Here is a 26,823-nt window from a genome sequence, read left to right as displayed (position 1 = left end):
TAATAATATCAAAAATTAAAACAATGATAAATAGTGATTACTAGTACAATTTAATATTTTCATATAAAAATTATTTAATTCTAAAATAATCTGTCTTTGACTTTCTTATATTAAGTATTTTGATCAAATTTAGTAAATAAAATTTTATTAAGAATATTGTCAAATCACCGTCTTTTAAAAAAATTCGGGGTGATTTAAATCAAATTGATTTTTATTTGCCAACCCTAGTATAAAGGTAGATTCTACGAGGTTTTGATATTTATTTAATTTATATTTCTACTGTATCTTGAATATATATTTAATGATTCTAAATATATGATTTCCTATATATTATCTGATAGACAATATTTTTTTATTTAATTAAATCTATAATTTATATATCACATTTCTATAATAGTGTATAATGGTTACATAACATAATTATAATTAAATTCGAAATATCTTTCCTTTATCCAACATTATTTGATTCGCATTGGACATCGTAGCCAATGCTGCATCTATCTCATTTAAAGTGAATTCATTAATATCTGGTGTTATATCTATATTGATATTTTCGTGCACGTATTTCAATTCTACAAATTCCGAGTTGAAAGAATCGAATATTTTTAGCAACAGTTTCTTGAATTGTTTTAATCTTTAGAGATAAAAAAAATAAATAATGGTTAAACAAAAGAATTGTCTTAAAAATACAGCAAAAACCGTTTAAAAAGTTTTTAAGAGGCAAGATATTTTAAACGATAGGGCAAAATATTCATAAAACTGCTGGGACACGAAATCGCAAAATAAGAATGCAATCATAAAATATTCAAAAGGTCATAAATCAACCAGTTAAAATTTTCCTAGGTAATAATTATAATTGTCACCTATAAAATATATTTTTTGAGGTTTCATTATCTAGATTTTTCTATTGAAATAAAAGGTTTTTAAAAAATAATATAAGCATGTGTGATGCTTTTGTCAATTTTAGGAGATAAATAAATGATATATTTTACCTATCATCGGCTATTATTTGAGGTAATTTTTCAGTATTCACATCCAAATCCATATCTTGTGAGATGGACACTTCTTCGGGCAAAGTATTATCTATATAAAAATGGAGATATTAATTTTTAAATTAAGTAGAATTGTGAAATAAATTAATTGTGTGAAATAATAAAAAAAATATTCTCAGCAATAAAAATACTTGGAATAAGATCAACGCTGATTCTCAGCATTTTAAAAATCAGCAGATACTCTGAAAATACCGATCCCGTACATATAAAAAAAACAAATAATATAACTAAAATTAGAAAGATAAAATTTAAGAAAGGTAAAATGAAAAAGTAAACCCTAAATTTTTAAAGAAAATCTCAATAATTTATATATATATTTATCTTAACATTTTGAGTATTATCGCGAATGTCGATTACCGCGAAAAGATATTATAGCGAATGCATTATGGCGAATATAATACAGCGAAAATATTATAGCGAATGTATTAGCGCGAATGTAATACCGCGAAAATGTTATCGCGAATGTATTATAGCAAATACATCAAAGCGAATGAATTATCGCGAATATATTACCGATGCATTATAGCGAATGTATTATGGCAAATGAATTATCGCGAATATATTATAGCGAATCCATTATAGCGAATGCATTATAGTGAATGAATTATAGCGAATGCATTATAGCGAATGAATTATCGCGAATGCATTATAGAGTGCATTATCATATCGCGAATGGAGTTTCAAGAAAGTTACAATTTTATATTTATCGACTGACTTAGTTGAATCTGAAAATTAAGTTAAAATGGGGATTGGCTCTAAAAACATTGTTTTATTGAAATTAAGGCTAAGGCTTTTCTTTTTTTTTGACTCAAAATATATAAAAAAGATTCTAAGTAATAAAATAGATTTCTCTTTTTCATCTAATCATTTTAAATATTAAACATCAAGTTTTTTCTTTTTAATTTATTGAAAACTTGTAGGGGAGAACAGGGTTATGGCGAACCCAATGACATATAATAATACCTAGACTGACGATTCATTCATTAAAATGCATTTTTAAGCGTCGTTAAAAGCAAATCAGCTGGACCCGCCATTTTGGTAACCTTTATAATAATTATTTTCATGTTAAAAACTAATATTAAATTGATAACTTACTTTCTTATTATCTCGATGATCAGGCAATTCTTTAATAAAGTTTGCATCAGATATAATATAAAATTAGGCTCTCGTTTAAAATTTTAATATTTATTACAGTAACCAAGATGGCGTCTCTAGCTGATTTGTATTGATGTACACTTTTAATGAATGAATCGTCAGTCTAGGTATTATTATATGTCATTGGGCGAACCCTAAAGGCAAACCTTAAGAAAATTATAAGTACTTTATCATTTTTAATAAAAAATATCTCATTTTGTTCAGCTCTATTAGTTTTATGATATGTTTAAATTTCAAAAATACATCTCTAATAATTTTTTCAAAATATCATTTTTCCTGGAATTTTTTTTGGTAACCGAGTGAACCCTACCCGGGGACGAACAAGCCCTTGGTCGAGGCTATTATAAACTGTTTAATTTTCCATATATAAAAGTTATATATTTTTTTATTAGGATATATTTAATGATTTAAAACATAAAAGTGTTATATAAAATCATTTAAAACATTCACAATCTTTGCAAATAAAAAAACAATAAAATTGCAAAGCCATATAACTAATAACTGACATTGAAAGCAGTCTTGATTGTTATGCTTGATATAATTTATTTATATACCAAACATTTATTTATCATATAATAACATTTTTCGATTTTTTTTCTTTTAGTTGGTCTCTCCTTGGCTTTTTTGCATGTCAAATTTTTAAAAAATAGCAAAAAAAAAGGTTCGACCTAACCCCATAAAAATAGCCCCAGTAGCACCACTTTGATTAAGATCATATTTTGAAGTATTTATATTATCAATTTTCTTCGGGTAAATTGTTATTCTATAAAATAGGATTTTTTCTTTTATATAAGATGATTTTTGTGTGGTAAAATTGTATATTAATCTTTATTTTTGGAAAATAGTAAAAGTATAAAAAGTTACTTTTGAAGGTACGAATGATATAAAGCATTATAAAAATTCTTCAAGCGGTCCGATAGAAATAAAAATTATAGCCGCATATGCAATATATAAGTATATAGTTTTGGTAAAAAATTATCTCTTAGAGTTTAATACTCTAGAAAATAAAGCCACTCTCACTATAACCCTGGGTTCATTATAACTCCGGTCTCCCCTAATTATGGGCATCAGAAATTTTTTAGCTTTAGTCCAATGTTCCCCTTCATCTAATCTTAAAAAATTTAAAAATTATCAACATATTTTTTTAGCGCTGGAAAGGGTTAATCATATCAGTAACTAGGGGCTAGTAGAATTAGGCCGAATTAATTATATTATGCTTAAAAATATGATATAATAAGTATTCATTGGCTATTATAGCTTTAAATTCTATTTTTTTCCCTTTAATTTTCACCTTTTCTGGTGGTTGATAATCAAAAGAATTAGAAAAAAATTAAAAAATTCATTAAAACTTAAACATTTTTTAAAATAAAATATCACATTTTGAAATTTTTTATGAATTATTTATATACAAATGGTGTATTATTGATAATAACAATTATCCTATAGGAGACTTAATAAACCAATATAATCTACAAGCCTGGGGTTTGGGGCTTGTTGGGGCAAAAATTAACTTTTACTAGAATCAATCTTAAAATATAAAATATTTATTAATAGGGTCTTTTGTAAAAAACGACTTAATCTAATCGTTAAAAAAATTGAGTATACCAAATTCCACATATTTTTTAATAAAATACGAATTTCATAAATAACAAGTGACGTGTTTTAGAGGTAAATAATTTTAAAACGCTACTTTAAATAAATATAGACAATTAAGCTGATTCTCTGGTTTTTTGGAACTTAATAAATGGGTTAAATATAATTTTGTCAAATATAAATCACTATTGCATTGTGATAATGTTAGTTGTAATGCATTCGCGATATTGCATTCGCCATAATGCATTCGCTGTAACGTATTCGCTCTAATACATTCGCTATGATACATTCGCGATAATACATTCGCTGTAATGCATTAGCTATAATGTTTTCGCGGTAATGCATTCGCGCTAATATATTCGCTATGATGCATTCGCGGTATTACATTCGCTATAATATTTTCGCGGTAATGCATTCGCGCTAATAATTCGCTATGATACATTCGCTATAATGCATTCGCGGTAATGCATTCGCTATAATATCTTTTCGCGGTAATCGACATTCGCGATAATGCATTCGCGATAATACATTTCGCGGTAAAAGTTTCGCGGTATTGACGTGATACGTTTGAGGAAAAAATTATATAATCCATTTTATAATAAATTTGATTTTTTTATTATTTTTCTTAGATGCTATGATAAGAGAATGCTTTATTACCAATTTCCTTTAAAATTATCTTATTCCTTAAAATTTTTATTTAAAAAATATGAATGCTCGCTTAAATAATAAAAACCTATAATATAAATTTAAATATAAGAGTTCTACAAATATTGGCCCATATCGAAATCGGATGTTATCGACATTTAAAAAATATTTAGGTAAAATATCGGAATTGGTATTGGCAGCTAGAATCGTGAATCTTTACTCAATAGATTATATATATTACAATAAGAAAACTAGCTCTAATATTCTAAGTAGTTAAAGGTAAACCTGGAACTGGTTTAGAATCGTTACACAGTCAGAAAACAGTTTTTAAAAAGTGATTGACTGCATTCAGAAATTGAAACCTACTGAAATCTAAGCTATTTTATCATGCGAAAATCGATTATTATGTTTTCTATCATATCTTTAAAGGCTCCTAAAATGGTATCAAATAAAAATGTCTTATTACATCCAATGTTAAACACATATTCTATTGTTTTAGAAATTCTGATTTTGTCAATTTTTGGAATAGCATAAATTGAAATAGTAAGTAATCATTTTATATCAACCGAGCGTGATATAGGGCTTTGATAGTAAGATAAAAACGATACTAATTATTTTAAAAATCGGCTTAAAATTAAACGTGTAAAAAATGATTTCTTTGGTGGCAATCAAGGTTAAATGACAGGGAAATGTTTAGAATCACCCAAGATATTATATCTCTAAATAGTACCCGAAAAACAGATCTCAAAAAAGAGGATCAATCTTTGCCAAAATTAGAGTCCTATCATTGCTGGCAAAGCATACAGAAAATATATCTTCATGCCTATAAAATAGAGTCGATGTTTTTACGATGGGTACAGATCCCTCAGGTATTACTTTATTTTATGAAAAATTTTAATTGTGGCCAAAATTCAGCTCAAAATCTTGTACCAGTAGTGTTGCTATGCGGCCTCGATTCAGCCAATATTAAATTAAGATTTTAGCCAACATAATATATCATAAGCCTCGAGATTTTGCTAATAGATTTCCAAGCTTTTCTGCAAACTATAAACAAAATTTCCAGGTTTTTGCAATATTTTTTGGGCTAAAATATTGGGTTAGCAGTTTAGAAATCGAGCCGTTTAACAACTCTATCCATAAGCTTGGAATTTCCCTTGGGCACAATCCATTGTCTAAAGCCAAGGGTTCTAAGACTTCTTTACGCATTATTAATTTTATGTTGTTTTTTTCTTATACTTGCATATCTCACGCTCGGTTGACGTGGAATAAACAAGAGTACTATGTAAAACTAAAACAAACATGATTTTTTAAATTGTAACTTAAGAAATTATAATATTTAGGCCCTAAATTATTATAAATAAATATATTTATAATTAATAATCAAGCCCCTCCTATTGTTGTCAAACGGCTAAGCCGATGCGGCTAAGCCGCCACTCGAGTCGAGTTTTTAGTCGTAATAAACGGCTCAGCATTGAGCGGCTCAATCAGCCGTTTGAGCCGAATCCTGAGCCGATTTTATATTTAAAAATATTTTATATATAAAAGAAAGATATCAAATTTATAAAGAATAATACAAAGTTGTTAAAATATACTTTTTTTTATTATTTGGTGTTACTGAATTATATATTTTAACCGACCCATAACAGCTTTACCCCAACAAGGTGACATATATTATAAACATCGTTATTGCGTGGCTTCTAGTATAGCTATAGATGTCGGATAAATTTTATTTTATAACTAATACATTACATTAAGGAACATGTGTGCCAAATTTTGAATCCTGAGGATATGTATTTTGACAAAATAGATAAAACCAGGTAAGTTTTTTAAAAGATGAACATAGGTAAGAAATTATTAAATATAAAAATTCATCTTCACACCAAATTTATAATCTTTGTGCTCAAGGGTTTAAAAGTTATTCGTGTTAACATTGTTACCCCGTTAATCGCTTTACCCCGGTCTCCCCTACATAGAGAAATTTTTTTAAGAGATATATAACATGATATATCAAACTTTAAGATTAATTTATTAAATTCCTAGAATAAAATATAATATAAAAATATATAAAATTATTAAAAGTATGTATTATAATTTTGTTCTAAAAATACCCCTCCCCCTCCTTCCTTGATTTAATATTTTTTTAAAAAAAAAATTTTTCTCTGAAAAAAATAACAATTATTTCTATTCTTCTTTTGAATCCTTTTGCCGGATGGCTGGCATGTTAAAATTTAAGTTTTATTTTTTTTATATTAATAACTTCCGTTTTTTACTTATTTTTTGTTTTTTTTAAACTTCCAATCCAATTCTATTCCCTCCCCTCCCTTTCCTTTTTTATTTCCCAAAAAATTAGATTATTTTAAATAAAAATATTTATTTTTGTTAAAAAATTTTCATATTTATAATTTTATATTTTTTTAAATATTTTCTTATATACAATAAAAATATTAATTTTTTTAAATATTTTCTTATATACAAAATTTTCAATAAAAATATTAATTTTTTTATTTTATGGATGATTCTATTATTTCCATTGGAGAGGTAGACTTTAATAATTTTAACCTTTCAATACTCCGGTGTTTATTATAATTTTCATAAATTTATTTTGTAAAAATTTTAATTTTTTTAATTTATGGATGATTCTATTATTCTGATAATAATTTATAAAATATCCTCCTAATTATATTTTATTTAGGAAATGCTTAATATTTCAGTATTCGGTTCTGACCTTGATAATTTATCTAGATCCATTCGATTGGAGAATTATAATTTTAAAAATAGTTTCCAGACTACACCAAAAAAAACAAGACGTAAATGTAATTTGTGTGATAAACATTATCAGGCTAGTACAGCTACAAGTATATATTGAGTTAATTTATAAATTTATTTTTTTTAGCGAATTTGAAGAAGCACATGCAGACTGTGCACCCGGAAACGATTAATAATAATTTCAAGATGATATACCTGAAACGTTATTTGGAACAAGAAAATTAACGGCTAATGAAAATACGCATATTAATAAATTAATATTGCGATATCTAATTAAACAAAATATATCGTTTAATTCTTTAGATAGCTTATATTTTAAAGATATTTTCAAATATCTAAATAAAAATTGTATTTGGTGCAGGCAAACTGTAACTAAATACCTCAATAATATATACATCTCTGCAAAAAAAACATTATTACCAATCTTCACGAGCTTCGTAGTGAAGTCTCCTTAACAACCGATATTTGGACCGGATTAAATAAAATGACGTTTTGTTCATTAACAATCCACTATATAGATAAAACATGGATGATAACGAATTTATTAGATATTCTTGAATTCCCACACCCCCATGGTGGTCAGGATATTTTTGAAATAATAAAAACAACTTTAGAGGAATATGAAATTATTAGCAAAGTAATAAGCATAACGAATGATAATGGGGCTAATGTTATCCATGGAGTTAATTTATTGATAGAATATATAGAAAAAAATTATAAAAAAAAATGTATAATCACCGATGCTTAGCCCATACTATAAATCTTATCGTGAAATCCGGGCTGGATTATATTTTCCCATCATTAGAAAAAATTGAGGGCTTCGTAAAAAGTATTCACAGAAGCCCCAAATTAATGCAAGGATTCATGAAGATAAGTGGGGGTATTAGAATACCGATGGATGTTGCCACAAGGTGGAACAGCAAGTACATCATGATTACAGCCATTAATAAGGTATTTTTAATTATAACATTTAACATATTTTAATTTTTAATAGAATCTCGAGGCCGTTATCCAGCTAGCTAAAGATTACAGTGGTGATAAAGACTTTAGCTTAAACACCGAGGAATCTAAATTTTTGGTGCTTTTGGAACAATTTTTGTTTCCATTTTATAAAATAACCTGCGAAATAGAGGAGAGCCACAGTAATATCGGTATGGCCATGTTATACATGGATAAAATACAGACTAATTTGGAGTCTGTATGTAGATTTAGTACAAAAATTGTATTAAAAGTGGGGCTACAAAAATGCTGGAAAAATGTAAAAGTTACATTGTAATTATGGAATCATTTCCTAATTACGTTTGCGGTATACTTGATCCAAGGATTAAGAAAAAATATTTGCAGCCGATTTTGAATACATCTGAATATTATGAAAGATTCAAAGATTTATTTATTCAATATAATGATGATAATAATAATTTGGATAGATATAATTTTACTAATGAAGAAAATGAATCTCATTTAATGTCAGTGAATATACTTAATGAATTGCGAACGTACGTAAGTATTTATTAACTTATATATAAATTATATATTCATTTTTAGCTGTGCCCAAGAAGCCGTGAATCCTGCTATGGGGGAAATAGAGGATTATTTATCAGACCCAGTTGCACAGACCACCGAGAATGTTTTGGGATGGTGGTCTCGGTATACTCATCGTTTTCCAAGGTTGTCCAAAATAGCTAAAGATTTTATGGCACAACAAACTACATCCGCATCAAGTGAAAGAACTTTCTCTAGCTGTCGATACAATGACTAAGAAGAGAAATAGGATGTCTTCATCCGTTCTTAAACAGACGCTATCGTTAAATTCGTGGGATGTGAATCTTTTTACTATTACCGATAATATTTGGGAATAAATAATTTATGTATTATACTATTTAAATTGTTTATATAATATTGTTTATATAATATTTTTTACATTATTTATACATATATAAAATTATAATATTCGAAAATATATTAATAAAAAACAAATTATTGCGTCAATTTCAATTGATTTATCATACAATTAAATTATTATGCAGGATTTATATAGGTATAATCTCAGGTAAAAGAAATTTTACTTGAATTCTTATGAGATAAATAATAATGTAAAAAATTTTAAATAAATTTTAAAGTTTGATGCAATATCATGTTATATTATATTATATATCTCTTAAAAAAATTTCTCTATGTAGGGGAGACCTGGGTAAAGCAATTGACGGAGTAACAATGTTAACGCGAATAATTTTTTAACCCTTGAGCACAAAGATTTTAAATTTGGTGTGAAGATGTATTTTTATATCTAATAATTCATACCTATGTTCATCTTTTAAAAAACTTACCTGGTTTTTCTATTTTGTCAAAAAATTGTTTTTTACCCAAAAAATATAAAAATCATTCTCTAGTATATTTTGCTTTTACTAAAATATACATATCCTCAGGATTCAAATTTGGCACATATGTTCCTTAATGTATTTGTTATAAAATAAAATTTATCTGAAATCTATAGAGAAGTCACCACGCAATAACGATGTTTATAATATATGTCACCTTGGGGTAATAAAGCTGTTATGGGTCGGTTAAAATATATAATTACAGTAACACCAAATAATATATTAAACGGATTCTTAGCTTGTGGCATAATATCCCCTAAATAAACCCAAATATATTTACAGATCAAGATTATATCTGCTGTATCTGTTCGAGAACAACGGCGAACCCCGTATATTAGTATGCAAAAATTTGTATCTGTATCTAGATGTATCTTTAAAATTGTATATTTCTGCATCTAGATCCATTTTTAGACGATGTATTTGTATCTGCACCTAGATCCATTTAAAAAATAACTTTTAACAACTCTATTATATATATAAAATAATAGTTTGTATAATTCTTTATAAATTTGATATCTTTTATAAATAATATAATTTTTAATATAAAATCGGCTCGGGAGTCGGCTCTAATGGCTTATTGAGCCGCTCTAGTCTGAGCCGTATTATACGACTATGGCTCGAGTTCAGAGTCGATAAAACTCAACTATTTAACAACACTAGCCTCTCCATCATTTTTTAATTATATTCATGCCCTATTCCTTTCAATCTAAATTCAATTTTCTTTCTTTCTGTCCCACAACCTTTGAGAGCTAAGTTATTCTGCCATCAATCAAAGTATTTTTTCCGATACCATATAAATTATCTGGATTATTATAAACTATATTTTGATGTTTTAATGTTAATCCTCCACTTTCCTCTTCTTATTCAACATATAATTTTTTTTTAAATGTACATATTAAAAAAACAAAAATGTTTCACTCAGAGCATTTAAAAATTTAAATGGTCTTCATATCCTTTAAATCCTACTCAAAAATCAACATTAAATATATGGTTAGCATACAAAAACATTATATATGAACTGCAAAGGTACGTATTTTCAGTTCCCGATCTAAGTTGCTCACTGAGCTGTTGTCAGAAAAGACTAGTGTTGCAAAACGGCTTAATTTGAACCGATTTTTAAAAACGGCTAACTCATATTTTAGCCAGAAAAATAGTGCCTAAACCTCAAGATTTTGCTAAAAGATGTCCAAACTTTTTTTCCATCCATGAACAAAATTTTCAGGCTTGCATAATATGCTTGTTCTCCTTTTTTTAAAAATCGACTCAAATCGAGCGGTTTAAAAACACTAATGACTACAAGGTTAACAGGGTGAAGCATATGCATCAATGTAAATGAACATCGCAACCCTTACAAGTTTCTTAGTTATTAGCAAACCACCCTTCATCCCACAATGTAGATATTTATTATTTACAAAACTAAAAACTTTTTAATGTAAATTTAAAAAAATATATCCTACATTTGAATTATTATGTCAAACGAATTTTTTAAAATATAAATAGTGGTCGAAATACTTAAAATATTATAGAAAATAATGAACTAAAAATTGCAACCATGGGTTGGAATCTGGGAGCTCAGTCTCTCTAGTTATTACGCCCTCCCCAAATATAATGCCAAATGACCTATTTAATTGATTAGTTTACGCTAGATAATTTGGAAAAATCTTAATTAAATTTAGGATATTGGTAGTAAAAATATGATGCAATACCTCCTATCGATAGATCAGTAGTGGGTCTAGTGACTTCCATACGATCGTAGTCGGTGTCACTCAAATATTCGTCATCGGAAGATGCCTGACCATTATCTACGGTTGCGTTTTTGTTAGAACTTTTATGCTTTTTGGGTTTATTTACGACCTTAAAAAGATTAGCAAAAATAGGTAAGAGTTTAAAATATTTAGGTCATTATTGAAATCGGGTTAATTTCACAAAAACATTATCAAATAAATAAAATGAGATAATAATGAAGCAAATTACAAAATTATAATGTTATAAAAATTTATTCTCTCATTTCTTTTCTTTATTTCTAAAAGCGTGTCAATTATTGTGATAAATTTAAGGTCAAAAAAAATTATATTTATAATTAATGTAGACTAAATAGTATTGTAAAAAAAATTTACAGCTTATACATTTTTCGTAACAAAATAATTTTCATAAATTTATGCTCTAATATTTTTTTCATCCTTATATCAATTGATTTTCACAAATAAATTAATAATCTAATATTATTATGTAAACCTATTATTTATTAAATATTTACAAAAAAATAGCAAAATTTCTTAACCTACATATCCTTAAAATTTAAATTTACAACATTTAATGATAATAAATTGAATTTGGGTCAGCAAAAGCAGAAAAATTTATCAATTATTAGTACTAATAATATCAGCATTCAATGGTTTTAATAAAATGTATGATAGAAAATGAACGAATCTAGCAATCCATTTTATAAAATTAAAGGAAAGAAAAAAACCTTTTTAAAATAGGCATATTGAACCATATCCATAGCAGCTTGAGCGTCAATCAATTCAACGTTCTTACTAAGTCTCGCCTTTGCGTGAGCAGTAGATAAACGAATTAAAGTTTCCAAGGTTCTAACTGTTATAGGTTGGGTCTTTATTTTTAATTCGAAGAATCAATATTTATTATAGTTTAAAATTCATAGTAAATTTCCTATTTTTTGTACCCTTGATTTTTTTTATAAAAAAGTAATTTAGATTTGATATATATTTTTAGTAAAATGAAGATAAAATTTAAAAACGAATAAAACTAAGAAATTAATAAAAATTAAATATATTATTATAATACCTTTATTAAAATTTGGGCAACTTTTTATGATTAAAAAAATGTGTCTTAGATAACAGATATAATTTTAAAAAATTTTAAAGGAGTAGCAAAGTATTTATAGTACTTTTCAACCCCGATCATGTACAAGCATAATTTAAAGAATAGTTTGTTTGCAATTATTTGGTATATAAATCAAAGTAAACATTTAAAATCATAAATAAAAACAGTTTAAAGGAATTTTGAACAGCAGTGTCAGCAACTTTTTCCCCCTCCCTCTCAAAGTACTTTAAAATAAGGTTCAATTTCTATTTTGTCCATAACTAAACTGCTTATTAATAAATTTTTTCAAAAAAATATATGAATATTAAAATCTCATTAGGATTCTTTATATCGAAAGCATTAACAAATCTGGAAAACATTAAATACCTTTGCAATATTATCGATCATAACAGAACTCTGAGACCGTAATTTAACGTATTCTTCGGAAATGTAAATCGTTGCTTCTTGCGTCAGTTGGGGTTTCAAGTTTTTGGCAAGATGAATGTACTTTTTCAAGAAATGGGACTTAAGAATACGGTGTTTCCTTATTAATTTAATATAATTAAAATATTTTTTAGAGGTATCTGAATCAAAAAAAAAATTATTTTGAAAATGAAAATATTATCCCGTTTAAAATAAATTTATATTCTTTTGAAAGTAAATAAAAAATTGAAAATAAAATATGAAAATGATCTAAATGAAGATTGGTTCAATATAAATCCAGCTAAAAAAAACATAAATTACATATAATTTGTGCTGTAATCATTATTTATAAATGATATTACCTTTTTTTACACTTTTAAATTATCAAAGATGTGTCTGCTTGTATAAAGTATTTCAGGCCATAAAATGATATGATTTTGAAATCAAGACCTGGTCTGAAAATAAAAAAATTACCAACACCGAGTCAGGCCAGATTTTTCTTAATTTTTTAAAAATTAAATTAACATACAATGTGCATACTTTTTTTTGAAAGCTGCTGTTAAGTTCTTTCTTATAAAAAAAACTATATTTTTGCAAAAATTAAGGTAACTATTATTTAACTATTGACTTTTTCAAATCAAGTAGACTACTAAAGTAACTTACAAATCTATGAAGAAATAATACCTATAATCTGGCCCATGAAGCAATTTGTCATATTTTTCGTAAATCGCATTAGAACCTGAATGCCTCTTATTCCCTCCTACACCATCATCATTGGCATCCATACCATTAGGATTATATTCTTCAGGTTCATCCAGGGAAAATGTGGACAGGAATTGCCTACTGTCCATAGAGTTGAGATTCAAAGGTAAAGCATATCCATCCCTTTCACCTGGCTTTCGGTATTGATGGATCCTAACTATGTGATCTGATATTCGCTGATCTTGTTCAGAGTCCGCCTTCCAATTTAAAAAAGAAGGTTTTAAGTTAAAGTTTACTTGCCCCTTTTCAAAAAATTATTAAAACAAGGTATAGTGCCATATATATCTTTAAAAGGTCTCTTATAATTGATAATTAAAATAACTTTTTAAGGTGTTGAGATTATTAATAGATTTTTACAGACATTTTGTTTGAGTTCGATTTCAAAAATTAAAGAAAAAAATGCAATATTTCGATATGACAGTTAGCAATGTTGTTCAGTCATGTCATATATTCATGGTGAATCAAGCAATCACTCTATTGATGACTAAGGCAAACACAACAACAAAACTTAGGACCATTAGAAAATGGGAATTAATGGGCAGCCTGGACCAACAATAAGGAATTAATGGGCAGCCTGGACCAACAATAAAAAAAAGGCAAATATACCAATTGTAAAATCGAATAAAAATCTAATTTTTTTTTGGAATTTTTTGGTCATCCAAAATTTATCTCTTTTTAGTGTTGTTAATTTGCTAGGTCGTAAAATTTACGACCCAATTTGGTGCTCAGGCTTGCTCTGAGCACGAACCTGGAGCACAGACCCGTGGTTTAGACTCGGGGTATAATGTTATTCCAAATTAAATAAAAATTATTTACCAAAAGTATACAAACAGCAAAATGCAATGGCATTTTCTGGGGTAAGACAGTAAAGTCCTGCAAGCAACTCAGCTTAGAGTTAAACCACCTATGCTTAGAAATAGCAAAAAAATAGGATTAAACTTATTATGTTGGTTAGCCAAACGATTATTTCCAGCTATACCATCCTAGTTCCGAATTAGATACGAACTTTCTGGCCGGATTTGCTTAATTTCATCGCTATTTTTAAACACGTTTTGATTTTTTTTCTAATTTTAGAAATGTATTTTAGACAAGTACATTTGATAACAATAGTTCCTAAATTCAACAAGATTGAGCTTGAATGGGATATTTAGAATGCTTTTGAATCGTTTTTACCTGGGGGGGGGGGGGGAAGGGGTTATAAACAAGCGTCTTTTTGTTCTGCCTATTAATTTAACCTCTATCTTTTTAAGAATAACCTTGCAAGGTCAGAGCGATATTTTTCAGCTAAAAAGCTTGATATAGCCGATTTTTTAGCCGATTAAAAATATACTTGGTTTGAAGAAGTTTAAAATTAAAATCGTCGTAAAATAAAAAAATAATTATTATAAGTTTTAATTTAAGGTAAATTTTTTTAAAAATAATAATGTTTTTCTCAACATTTTTTTTCAAATTTTTAAAAGTAAATGTATTATTTTAATTATTTTTGTAAACAAAATATATTATCTGAATGGGTTTTATTTTTAATTTAATCGTCAACATGTTTCATTAAATCATCACAACACTGAAAAATAATAATTAATAAACCTAACTTCAAAAATATAAAAAAAACGGAAATTTTATTTTTAATAATTCTTTTTTAAAATTATAATGAAAGTTAAATTTAATAAAAAAATATTTTTTTAATAAAAAATTTTCTATATAATTAACTAAAATAATAATTAGTAAACAACTTCAAAAATATATTAAAAAACGCATGATTATTGTTGAGAATAATTATGGTAAAGTTTAAAAAATAATATGTTAAGAGATAATTGTCGATATTATAATTAAGTAATTTTGTAAAGTTTTAGTAGATGTCCTATAAATCCCATAAAATTTTTGAAGAGGGTTAACTATTCATAGTCTGGAAGAGAAAAAATGGCTAGGTCAAATTGACTCCAATCAAAAGCACCCCAATTTAAACAATATTTAAATGGTTAGAAAATGAGATTGATGTAGAATAAAATTTTAAAAAAGCTTTAATTTATAATTAGTGTATAATAAGATTTAAGATTTTTTTTTAGTTTTTGTTTATCTAAACCCCAGCTCTAAACCACGGGTCTGGACACAGGATCTGTGCTCGTGGTTCGTGCTCAGAGCTGGTTTAGTCGATTTTTAGACCCAAACCCCGGGTCGGTTTTACACAACCAACCAATTAACAACGCCAATCTTGTTTGTTTAAATTGTAAAGAAAAAAAACTCGGACATCATTTTAATAAAAAATTTTAATGTAATTTTATAAAAAGCAAAATATATTTTTTTCAAAAATAAATTCACCCAGACTTTTTATAAGGGATCTAGATAATTATACATATAGTTTATCTAGATTATTTAAAAATTCTGAATGAGGCATATATTAAAAATATCTTCTTGTTTTATCATTTAAAGTTGTTTAAGCTTTATATTCCCATCTAAAAAAAATATTAATTATAAAATCCTAAAACCCACTTTGATTAATAAATAGGGAAATTTAAGATATCTTACAAAATTAAATTGTTACCTGATCTAACAATATAAACACCAAGTCAAAACGGGATAACAAGGAGTCCTGCATACCGATATTTTCCATAGGAGTTTTGTATTGATCATACTTTAATATTACAATTTGGCATTGTTTATTAGTAAATTAAATAGTAATAATAAAATCTTAAATTATACTAAAAATTTATAGGAAAATAAAACATAAAACTAAAGCTAAACAAAATGTTTTTTCATAAATATTTGGCGCCATTTAAAAACAAACGCCAATATAAAGTGAAACTTCCAAAGATGACCACTCAAGGGGTTAAAGTTTTAGTCAACATAGAGTAGTGAGAAGAGACAAGTATAAGGTAAATGGTCATCTTTTGAGGTTATGAATTTGTCATTAATGGTGTATTTGTGCATCGGTTACTGTTATAATTTATTTTATACCCTTTTCAAAAAAGATTTTTTTCAAAAAATAAGTCGTGTTTAAAATTTGTCAAGAGTTAATAAAAACCCAATTAGGAAAAACAGATATTTTCTTTTCAATAAAAAATGAAAGTGAAATATTATCAGTATCTTTATAAATTATGGAAATGGTTATTATATTTTTCGGAGGAAAAAATTAAAAATATCTTATGCATAGAAAGGGAAATGGAGTAAAATTGGGAATTAGATGATCTTTTCACTTTTAACCTATAAAATATTTTAAGATGACAAAAAAATTGTTTCTCAAAAAATAAACCCTAGAATAGACTGGGTTGGCAGCAGCCAGTACAGAACACCTAGCATTAAGCGTGGCACGTATTCCAGCTTTAGCCACAGTGACCTTGCCTTGCTCCATAACTTCGTGAAAAGCAGCCCTATCTGAGTCCGCCATCTTGTCAAATTCGTCGACGCAGACGATCCCTCTGTCCGCCAAAACGCACGCACCAGCTTCTAAACGACGCGAATCCTCCCCACCACCATCTCCGCCAACCACGACAGAAGCTGTAAGACCTACTCCAGAAGAACCGCGACCAGTAGTTGATATAGCACGAGGAGCCGTTTTCCAGACATACCTTGTGTCAGTATTTTTCAAAAAAATTAAAGATGTTTAATTTATTATGTCTAATCTTTATATAAAATATAGTTTGACAAATCTTAATTTTTAAATTTATAACTTCGCAATTGTATTAAGATCAATATTAAAGGCGTTTTTAATGCAGGAAATCCACTCTTAATATTACAATATGGTTTAACAATATGATTATTTAAAAGTGAACTTTATGAATAAGGTGGAATTATAAATAATTAAATATAACCTTTATAAATGATATATAAACATTGAAGAAGAACCTTAATATCTGTGATTTTGCTACAGACGGATCCCCTATCAATAAAATGTTAATATCGCCTCTAAGCCTGGTACCATTTTGCAGAATTTTTTCTACGCCTCCCAATAACATGCAAAGTACGGCTTTTTTAACATATTCTAAACCGTGTATAGATGGAGCTAATGAACGAGCTAATATTTCGAAAACATCTCTCTATAAAAAAATGCATTTACAGTTGAGATTTGATTGTGATAAAAATGATCTATATAATTATAAAAATAAATAAATATTTAAAAAAGTATGTTTTAATTTTAATTTCATTCTTTTTTATTTCTATAACTCTTTTAAAATATTATATTTCGCAAAATTTATTTATTATTTAAAATCACAAGTAAAAAAGGAAAATTTTGGTTAAGCAAAATCAAAAAAAAAATGTCATTTCTGATCGAAAAAAACAAACAAAATAAGGTTATTTTTCTAAAAACAGAATTCAAATGCAGAAAGAAAAGTGTAAATTTTTTGGTTTCTAATACAGAATAATTATGTAAAAAAATGAATAATTTTTTTAACGCCTTCTACATAATAAATAGTTATTATTATGGGATAAAAATTCAAACCGATCTTTGTTCACTGAAACGTTTTATAGAGGATACATCGGTACCAGATACCGTAGGGGAAATCTCTTTGCTGAGTTCCAAGATGTTATTGGAAAGTAGAATAGTTCTGAAGGTAGCCGTTGTATAGCCTTCCTTTTTGGCAGGTAAGCATTTGTAAAGACCGACTATTTGAACCCGGTCCCCAGGCTTAGTATGTTTACATTTTTTTTAAATTATAAAAAATTGAGTAAATTTATACTATATTATATATATTTCCCATAAAATTGTATAAACATATAGAAGAGTATCGCAAGTGAAATTCTAAGAAAGAAGGAAAATTTTTTATCTGCAGTTATTATCTGGGTTGGCAAGTTGATCAATTGACCAGATAAAATTAAAAATATGTTTAAAAAGAGAAAAACGATATAAATATATGTGATCACAATGTTGCTAATTTTTTGGGTCCCTAATATCAAGAGGAGCATTTCACTAGCAGTGAACTTAATGAAGTATGTGATATAATACAAGAAAATTTAAGGTGAAATAATTAATTTCAAAAGTATAAACGGCATGTTCAATAGTTAATTATGTGGAAAACAGTAATTTCCATAAAAAACAATTTATTCCAACCTAAAGTTAGTCGAATAAAATTTGTTAACCATGCGCATTAAGAGACTAACAATTCCTAGTTCTACTTTTTCTTTAGAAAGAAATAGGTCATTTGGGATATTCTTACAAAAAGAAAATGATAATAGTGAATATGAATCAGAACAAGACTCTGCTATGGAGAACTAAAGATTAGTTATTGAATGACAATGAATTTAAAAATAATAATAGATTCATTTTACTATTATATTAAAAATAAAGTTAATATTGACTCAAATAAACATTTATTTGAATTTGTCAAATATCGGTCAATTGACCAAAATGTATTTGACCCGTCAAATGCACAACCCTGCTTATTATTGTAAATGTTAATTATTTATTACAAGTTGTCTAATTTAAGTATCAATTTCAACAATTATTTATTTATGATTACTAAATTAAGCCTTGACAAAAAGAGAAATGGTTTAATTGGAACATTTTTCAAACCATTGGACAGGATATGTAAAAATTTCAAACACATATATCACTTCTCAATCTAGTCCTTTCAATTTTAATAAAATTTTGAATAATGATAAATTAAAAACATTAATTACAAAATTTTATTGTTACCAATAGGCCATGAGATATAAGATCAAATGCCAAATTTACTATTTTTCTAAATGAGTGATTTTTTAAAATTGAGATATATAATGATGAAAATAAAATCTACATTCATTTCCTAACTCTACAACCAAAAGTCATTTTATGAAATATTGAGGGAAATTATTTAAAAACAAATGCAATTTTTATTTACAATATAATGAGACATATAAATTTCAGTGTTGATGAAAAAAAATATCAATTTTTCTTAAAGGGATAGGACCATAAAACGACACCAAGTTTTATTTTTAGTAATTGTGTTTGAGTTTATTTCAATTTAAAAAATCCCATATTTTGAATAAGATTTTGACAAATATCATAGGAATTATTGGTATTCAGAGGAAACTTTAGATTTACTCAATGTACATAATTTTTAAAATTGAAAAAGCCAAGTTAAAAAGTAATTACTAGGTTGATGTACATAGCTCACTCATATATTTATGAGGCCTTTATATCTCATAATTTTGTAGTACCTTACAAATATCAATCAAGTCATCATCACAGCTGATATCCAGTGATCTAGGTAATTGTCCTGGTGGAGCTTTTTCAGGTAACTCTTGTAGTGTTATTGATTGGTGGTCTTTGTAAGTTGAAAGTCCAAATTCAGTCTCTAATAAATTACCATCCTCATCCTTGTAAATAGTAAGTTTATAAAATTTAGGCAAACCAAATGTTTCTGATTTTGTTAATTTAAAAGATTTCCTTATTGCAAGTTAAGACAAAAAAAATTAAGCTTAAATTTGTGATGAATTACTAAAAAGGTGGTCAAACCCAAAAGGGGAGGTTCATACATAAAGGTAATGTTGTCAAAATATCTAATGAAATAAAATATTGTTATTGATAAAAAATATTATCAAGAAAAATCTTGGAAAAAATATATAAGGCCTCATTTATAATAAGCACAAAATACTACAATAAATTTACACATTGTTTGAGCATCATTGCATTGCTATATTTATGCTTATTATAAACAAGGCCAAAATATCATCAAAATAATTTTAATATTTTTATCAACTAAAAGATATTTTGAATTTAAAAAAAAAGGATTTTAAATTAGAAATTATGATATTAAAATAATATATAATCACTAATTTTAAAAAATATTAACTAATAATTTATATTTTCAAACATATATATAATTAAATTGTTGCTAGAAATATAAATATTAAATTTCCACATAATTTTTAAGAAATATAAAGAAGTAAATTTTATGTCTTTTACTTTATCTTATTTATTTAATTTTCTCTCACTTTAAATAATGTAAATATATAAAATTAAACTTCAACTTGATTATCAATAATTTAATATTTAAAAACTTTGGTTGGGTAAACACCAACTGAAGGTTGAGAATCTAGGGATGATAAATCATAATATTTCCTGTCAATTGTTTTTCCAGTAACAGGGCAATAATGAACACTTCTAACAACTTTTGGTTTTATCAGGGAGCCTTAAATAAAAAAGTAAAAATATAAGTTATTTCAATATATATTACATCTTGTGACAATGCCTTCAATACATATAATTTGACCCAAAAATTCTGAGGTTAATGTTCTAGGTGTTACATGGCTTTTACCAAAACTAAAAAATATATATAAATAGTATTTTAGATAATTTATATTCTACTTATTCGAATATTATTGTAAAAAAAAAGTTAAATATAAAAAAAATTTAAACCTTCCTTCTAATCCTATATAAAATTCTTCATAAGATTTTGCATATTTGGGATCCTTTTCCATTACAATGTCCTTTAAAGCTCTCTGGAAGGCAATTAATTCCAAACTAGCTTTCTGAATGAGGCTAAAACAATTTATAATCAAAATTAATATGGTTAACTTAAGAGCTCTTTCTGCATTCCAAGATCTAAGATCATTTATATTCACAATTAATCTAACTCCTTCAGCTTTAATCATTGAATTGATTTTATCATTATATGTGGAATCTCTTTGCTATAAATCTTTTATAAAAATGAATAAAAAATATTAGTACCTCATCATCTAAGAAATCTGAATATATTCTCTGTGAAATTCGTAACGATTGTTCATCGAGTGCCATAATTTAAAAATTTAGCGGGGCAAAATAAATGGATGTAGTGATGAACATATGTCATATTGGCTAAACATTACCCGGTTTTAAATAAATTTTTAAAAAATATTATTTAGTAAACAACACTATTATTTAATATAGTCAACATAACAAATTTTGTTGGACAAAATATTTTACTGGTCAAGATGTTAATATACTTAAACGAGAGAGATATTTAAATCCTGGAAAAACATGTCATTTTTTGCCCTGATACTAGACGTAAAGTTCGCAATAATAGCAAACATATATCAGACAAATCTTTTTACTTTAATTGTATTCTCATCTACTTAGGGGATATCGTATGATATTGACTTACCAGTGCCTTTCCGACATTAATCCACATATGAACTTCATTTCAATTAATATCATAAGCAAAGCATTCTTCGGCATGCATATGCTGCCTCTTTTTATTAATAAAATATATTAAGATAATTTATTTGAATGAACGTAAAAATAAAGCATTTGTCAAAAAATAAATATATTCCCGTTCAAAATTTATCTTAAATAATAAGAACACCATCAATTTGAACTAATTTGTTTATAATATTATTTCGAATGACATTTTTTATCTATGAAGAAATAACCCATTTAATGTAATCTTCGTTGATACGTTTTGTATCTGTTCCATTACATGTACAGAAATTCATTTAGATAATATTTTCAATTTATAAGAAGTATTTTTTATAAAATCTTATTTTAAAATTAAGTAGTTATCATTAGATCTACCTATTTTGATGCAAATCCAGATTTGCTAAAACTTGCTATTTCTAGCTCTTCTAGCCCTAATATCCTCTGTTATATGAGTTAATAATTATAGCAGTTCCCCAGTTGATTAAATATTGTTATTTATCAAATAATTGATTATTAATTTTTTCATTTTCGTGCTTTAATTTTTTTAACGTGTATTATTTATTTGCTAGTTTTTAAAAATTACTTATTGAAGATCTGAAATTGAAATGGCTAGACATTGCTGTCACTGACCTATATATCATCAAAAATAATTCATCTACCTATTTGCCAACATGAAAATGTTTGGTCAGATTCCTATCGAGTTTTGAATTTAATTTCTATGAAAAGGATAGATTATTATAATTATACATTATATTATTACGATGTAATTAATTATCTATATAGGCCATTTTTTGATGAGTAATATGCTATTCTGGCCAGCTGTCGCCCTATGTTTATACTGGAATTGTTCTCATCAATAATCTTTCATTTATTTAATTAATGTATAGAAAAATAAAATGTTGGATATTTTGCAATTTAATTCTCTTTTAGTTACCAATTATTGTCGTATATAGCTTGGAGTTAGCAAGTAAACATACATTTTACCAGAGATTCCTATACATGTGCTAAAACTCCGAATTAAGCTTAATCACGAGGGAAACAGTAATTTTAATAAAATTTGAAATAATACTTTTATCTGAAATCAGAAAATACCCAAAAAGTCTTGTGGTGAAAATGTTACCAAGAATAGTTTTTGATCAATATTTTTTGAACATGAACCTCTACTTCTGTATAAATATATGGTATATAGTATGTATTATATATACATCTTTTGACAAAATACTTTCAGCTATAAAAACCATAAGTGACTGGTGTTAGACTTTTTACCCTAAACCTTACCTTTCTTCAAGAATTATGTATGGTTCAGTTTTATATCTTTACACCTTTCCAAATACATCGTCTACTTCTTACAATATATTTCAAATGGAAACTCTAAGTTTGTTAAATAAACTAGGTTACTAATAAAGATTAAAAGTAAACCTTACATTTCTTCCGAAATTATGTTTGGTTCAGTTTTATATCTTTTCTTTTACACCTTTCTAAATACATCGTCTACTTTTTACAATATATTTCAAATGGAAACTCTAAGCTTGTTAAATAAACTAGGTTACTATAAAGATTAATAATATTTAGCCGCAATAATAATTATCGAAGATTAAAACGCGTATGTGAATCTAAAATATGCTATGAAGTATAATATGTTTTTAAAAGTTTAGGAAAGTTGTTATTTTTAGAAATAAAGAAATTAAAAAAAAATAATTAGTAATTTTTTCGAAAATTTGTGAGCGCAATTTGCCTCAATATATCTTTTAAGTAGATAATGGGCAAATTTTTAAGTGAGTAGACCTAAAAAAAATTGGAGGATACTGTATCGGTAAATATCCGCTTATGGTAATAAAGAAATTCTTTAATTAAGATGAAAAATTTTAATATTGTAAAATCATTTATTTTTTATATTTAATCTCTAGTAAAAATTAATCGCTATCAATGATCGTCAAAGAAAAAATTATTTTTCAACAAGCAAATGATTTCATTTGATTGCCATATATTATAAAAAAAAGTAATAGATAAATGTAAAATATGGCCGGAGGAAGTGATAACACTTATTTTAATGAAATATTTTTGAAAGATTTAATGTTTATTTTATTTATTTAGATAAAAATAAAACTACTAACTAAAGTGCTGAGATTTTATAGCGAACATTTTATTATTTTTTAGTTTATTTGAAAATTTGACTTACAAAAAATTGTTAAAATAATACATTTATATATTCTTATCCATTTTTAAGTTAAATAATTTTATTTACAAACAAATTAAAAAATATAGAAATGTTTTCCATTAAATCTGCACAACACTATTACAGATAAAATAATCTTCGCACCGGAAAGGGTTAAGACGCAGACTATGGTCTTACCTTTTTTAAAAATTGTCTTAATTAGAAAGAAGATAAACATTAAATAAAATTAATTTCGAGTCCCACTGCAACTGAATTGAATAAAATTTATAGGACAATTAAAATATAAAAGAATATATTTCTTTCATAAATATTTTAAAATAAGTAGTATTAGGTCAGATTCACTTTTTTAAAGCTGTCATTAAATCACTATAAATGTTAAAAGTGAGAATTTTAATTCCTATCTTTTAACATTGAAAGCGTTTTGAAAGCTGGGTTCAGCGTCTACATGACAGGATTTTCACTGGATGCAAACCCCCTTCAAAAACCTTTGCCTACCCCCAAAAAAAATTTTCTAAAGGATTTTTTTTTAGATAATAAATTCATTTAAATCCTCCATTATTTACAATGAATTTATTATTATAAATTTATGAGCTTGCTGAAATAACTAAATTGCAGAAAGTTTTATTTGGAAAACAATATGTATAATTGTTTGCAATATATAGATTTAATCGATGATTTGTATTATAAAAGTTCTATAATAAAAGTATTAATTTTTACAGGAATAAATTTAGTCCTATTTCTTCTCAAAATTCAATAGATAAACCCCCCAAAAATTAATCCTACCCCCATTAAAGCCGCCTACCCCTACCCCCTCAAAAAAATAGGATTAAACTGTTCCTACCCCTCCCGCTCATGTAGACGCTGGCTGGGTTAAGGAAGTGAAGATATTATGGTTTATGATTTGTAGATGCCAGAGTTGTTCAAGTAACGTGATACTATAACGCGATATCTTATTTAGTAGCGATAGCTAATAGTGTGCTACTTTTTTTCCCAATTATTTATTTTTTAGCGCGCTACTTTTTTTGAAAGTAATCTCAATATAAATTTAAATATCCTCAAATTTTCTCTAGTCATCCATCAATTATTAAAATAAATAATAATTTTTAACGGCTTTTATTAAAAAAATTTATTTATATGTTTATTTTTTTATAGTTTGCGTTCTTTCCCTTTTCTATAAAATAAAATAAAGCTACTTAGCTATTTTCAAAATGAATGTAACTATAAATATGAAAATTTAAATATAATATCATAATTAATTATAATTTTTATGATTTATTATTTAATTTATATAATTTATTATTTAATTTGAAATTTGTATTTTCAATTTGTAATTTATATTTCCATTTTTGTATTATAAACCTAAATCATCTGGTATAAATTATTCAAAATGTCATCGCAAATATATATCGAAATCAATGTAATTGGTCAGACAATGATAATATTTATGAAGTGGAAGGTACCCTAAATGTTCTTGATAACAATAATATAAATTTTTTATTTCCAAGATTTCAAAAATATTTTCAAATCAATGTAAAAACAAAAGGTGACTACAAACTATTTGCTTAAAATGTAGAAAAAATTAATCCACAAATAAATCTAGTATCCTCAAAAAAACACCTAATGGTAATTGTCATTTTTAAGTTTTAATAGTATTTTACTTTGTAAGAATGTTCACGCCAACAGTTTTAAAGAGATATAAAAGCATCTTAAATATTTTGGTATAAGGAAAACTACACCCAAAAAGACCAATTCAATTCAATTTAAACTAAATTGATTAATATTGCACACGTTAATATTTCTCAGAAAATGGCTGATAAAGTCATTGTCGATTTTATAATTGATACAGCCATGTAATTGGTTGATAATCCATCATTTACAATGATGATTAAAACTCTATCCCCTGGTACAACAATTTTTTGTGGCTAGCCATTAATGATTAAGATATTAAATAACTTTAAAGTGATGAAAGATGCTCTAATCGATGATGCTAAAGATCAACGTGATACTTATGGTAAGGCTTAAGAGTATAATATCAAACAAAGATGCCCTAGTTAGAATCACATAAACGACTTCCACTGATAACATTTTTGAAATAAAGGATACTAATATGATAATTATACACTATAAAAAAAACTCTAACCGTTATTGTGTATATGCTATATAAAAAACTCTACCAGTAGTACAACGCCATTTTATAACACACTCAATTTACCCAACACAACTCTAACACTAAAATTAATAAATTTTCGTCTTCAAATTTTATTGATTATATATCCTTAAAAAAAACTAAAAGTCATCATAATAATAAAATCTAGTCCCTTTTATACTTTCTGGAGATCACGAGTTTTACACGTGTATAAAATCAGGCGACTATTTATAAATTTGATAATATTAAACAAAATAATTTTTAAAAATAAATAATAATAATATGACAAATATGACAACTAATATAATAAAAATCCCCGAGACGCTCTTTTAAATCTAAAAATAAATAATTATTTTTGCTAATTTTTTTATATTAAAAATATCTATATAAAATTAAATACTGCATTGCCCTCAGGGCTAGTGAGAGATTATTTAGTAAAACGAAACTTATACTATCTGATCGTCGATCTAGACTTAGGGATGATAGTATAAAAATGATTTAAAATTAAAATGCATCAAAATAAATAAAATAATAAATATTAACATAAATAGTTATATTTATTACATTAATATTAGTCTTTACATAAAATTTTTTATAATCAATGACCAACTATATTTAAATATTTATAATGCTAATTTTTGTGTATTAAAGCAAAAAATAAAACAAATTTTTTTTATAAAAAGGTGAAACTATTATGTTTAAAAATATTTGAGATAGAGGAGATCGAAGATAATGTTATATAGGAGTAAATATTTTCTTATCAAATAATTTTAAAACTAATTATATCTTGAGATTTTTAGACAAAAATATAA

At 26.1% G+C, this 26,823-nt stretch overlaps 1 protein-coding gene across 1 annotated transcript; it reads right to left on the bottom strand.

The window, feature by feature from the left end:
• Positions 1-426: 426 nt before the first annotated feature.
• LOC135923154 (DNA replication licensing factor MCM3-like) lies at positions 427-21,308 on the bottom strand. The gene is made up of 16 exons (XM_065457746.1): positions 21,243-21,308; positions 21,090-21,202; positions 20,931-21,053; positions 20,749-20,834; positions 20,573-20,703; positions 19,730-19,888; positions 18,033-18,218; positions 17,438-17,628; positions 16,845-17,160; positions 16,137-16,226; positions 13,520-13,794; positions 12,800-12,956; positions 12,060-12,200; positions 11,296-11,443; positions 993-1,083; positions 427-634 (listed from the first exon to the last, which is right to left on the bottom strand). The coding sequence occupies exons 1-16, from the start codon at positions 21,306-21,308 to the stop codon at positions 427-429; spliced, it is 2,481 nt and encodes an 826-aa protein (XP_065313818.1).
• Positions 21,309-26,823: the final 5,515 nt, after the last annotated feature.

This window comes from Gordionus sp. m RMFG-2023, chromosome 2, assembly GCF_954871325.1.
Source record: "Gordionus sp. m RMFG-2023 chromosome 2, tfGorSpeb1-WG-v2, whole genome shotgun sequence".
NCBI lineage: Eukaryota > Metazoa > Nematomorpha > Gordioida > Chordodea > Parachordodidae > Gordionus > Gordionus sp. m RMFG-2023.
The sequence above is the reverse complement of the archived record's forward strand: the minus strand, read 5'-3'. Positions and strand labels throughout refer to the sequence as shown.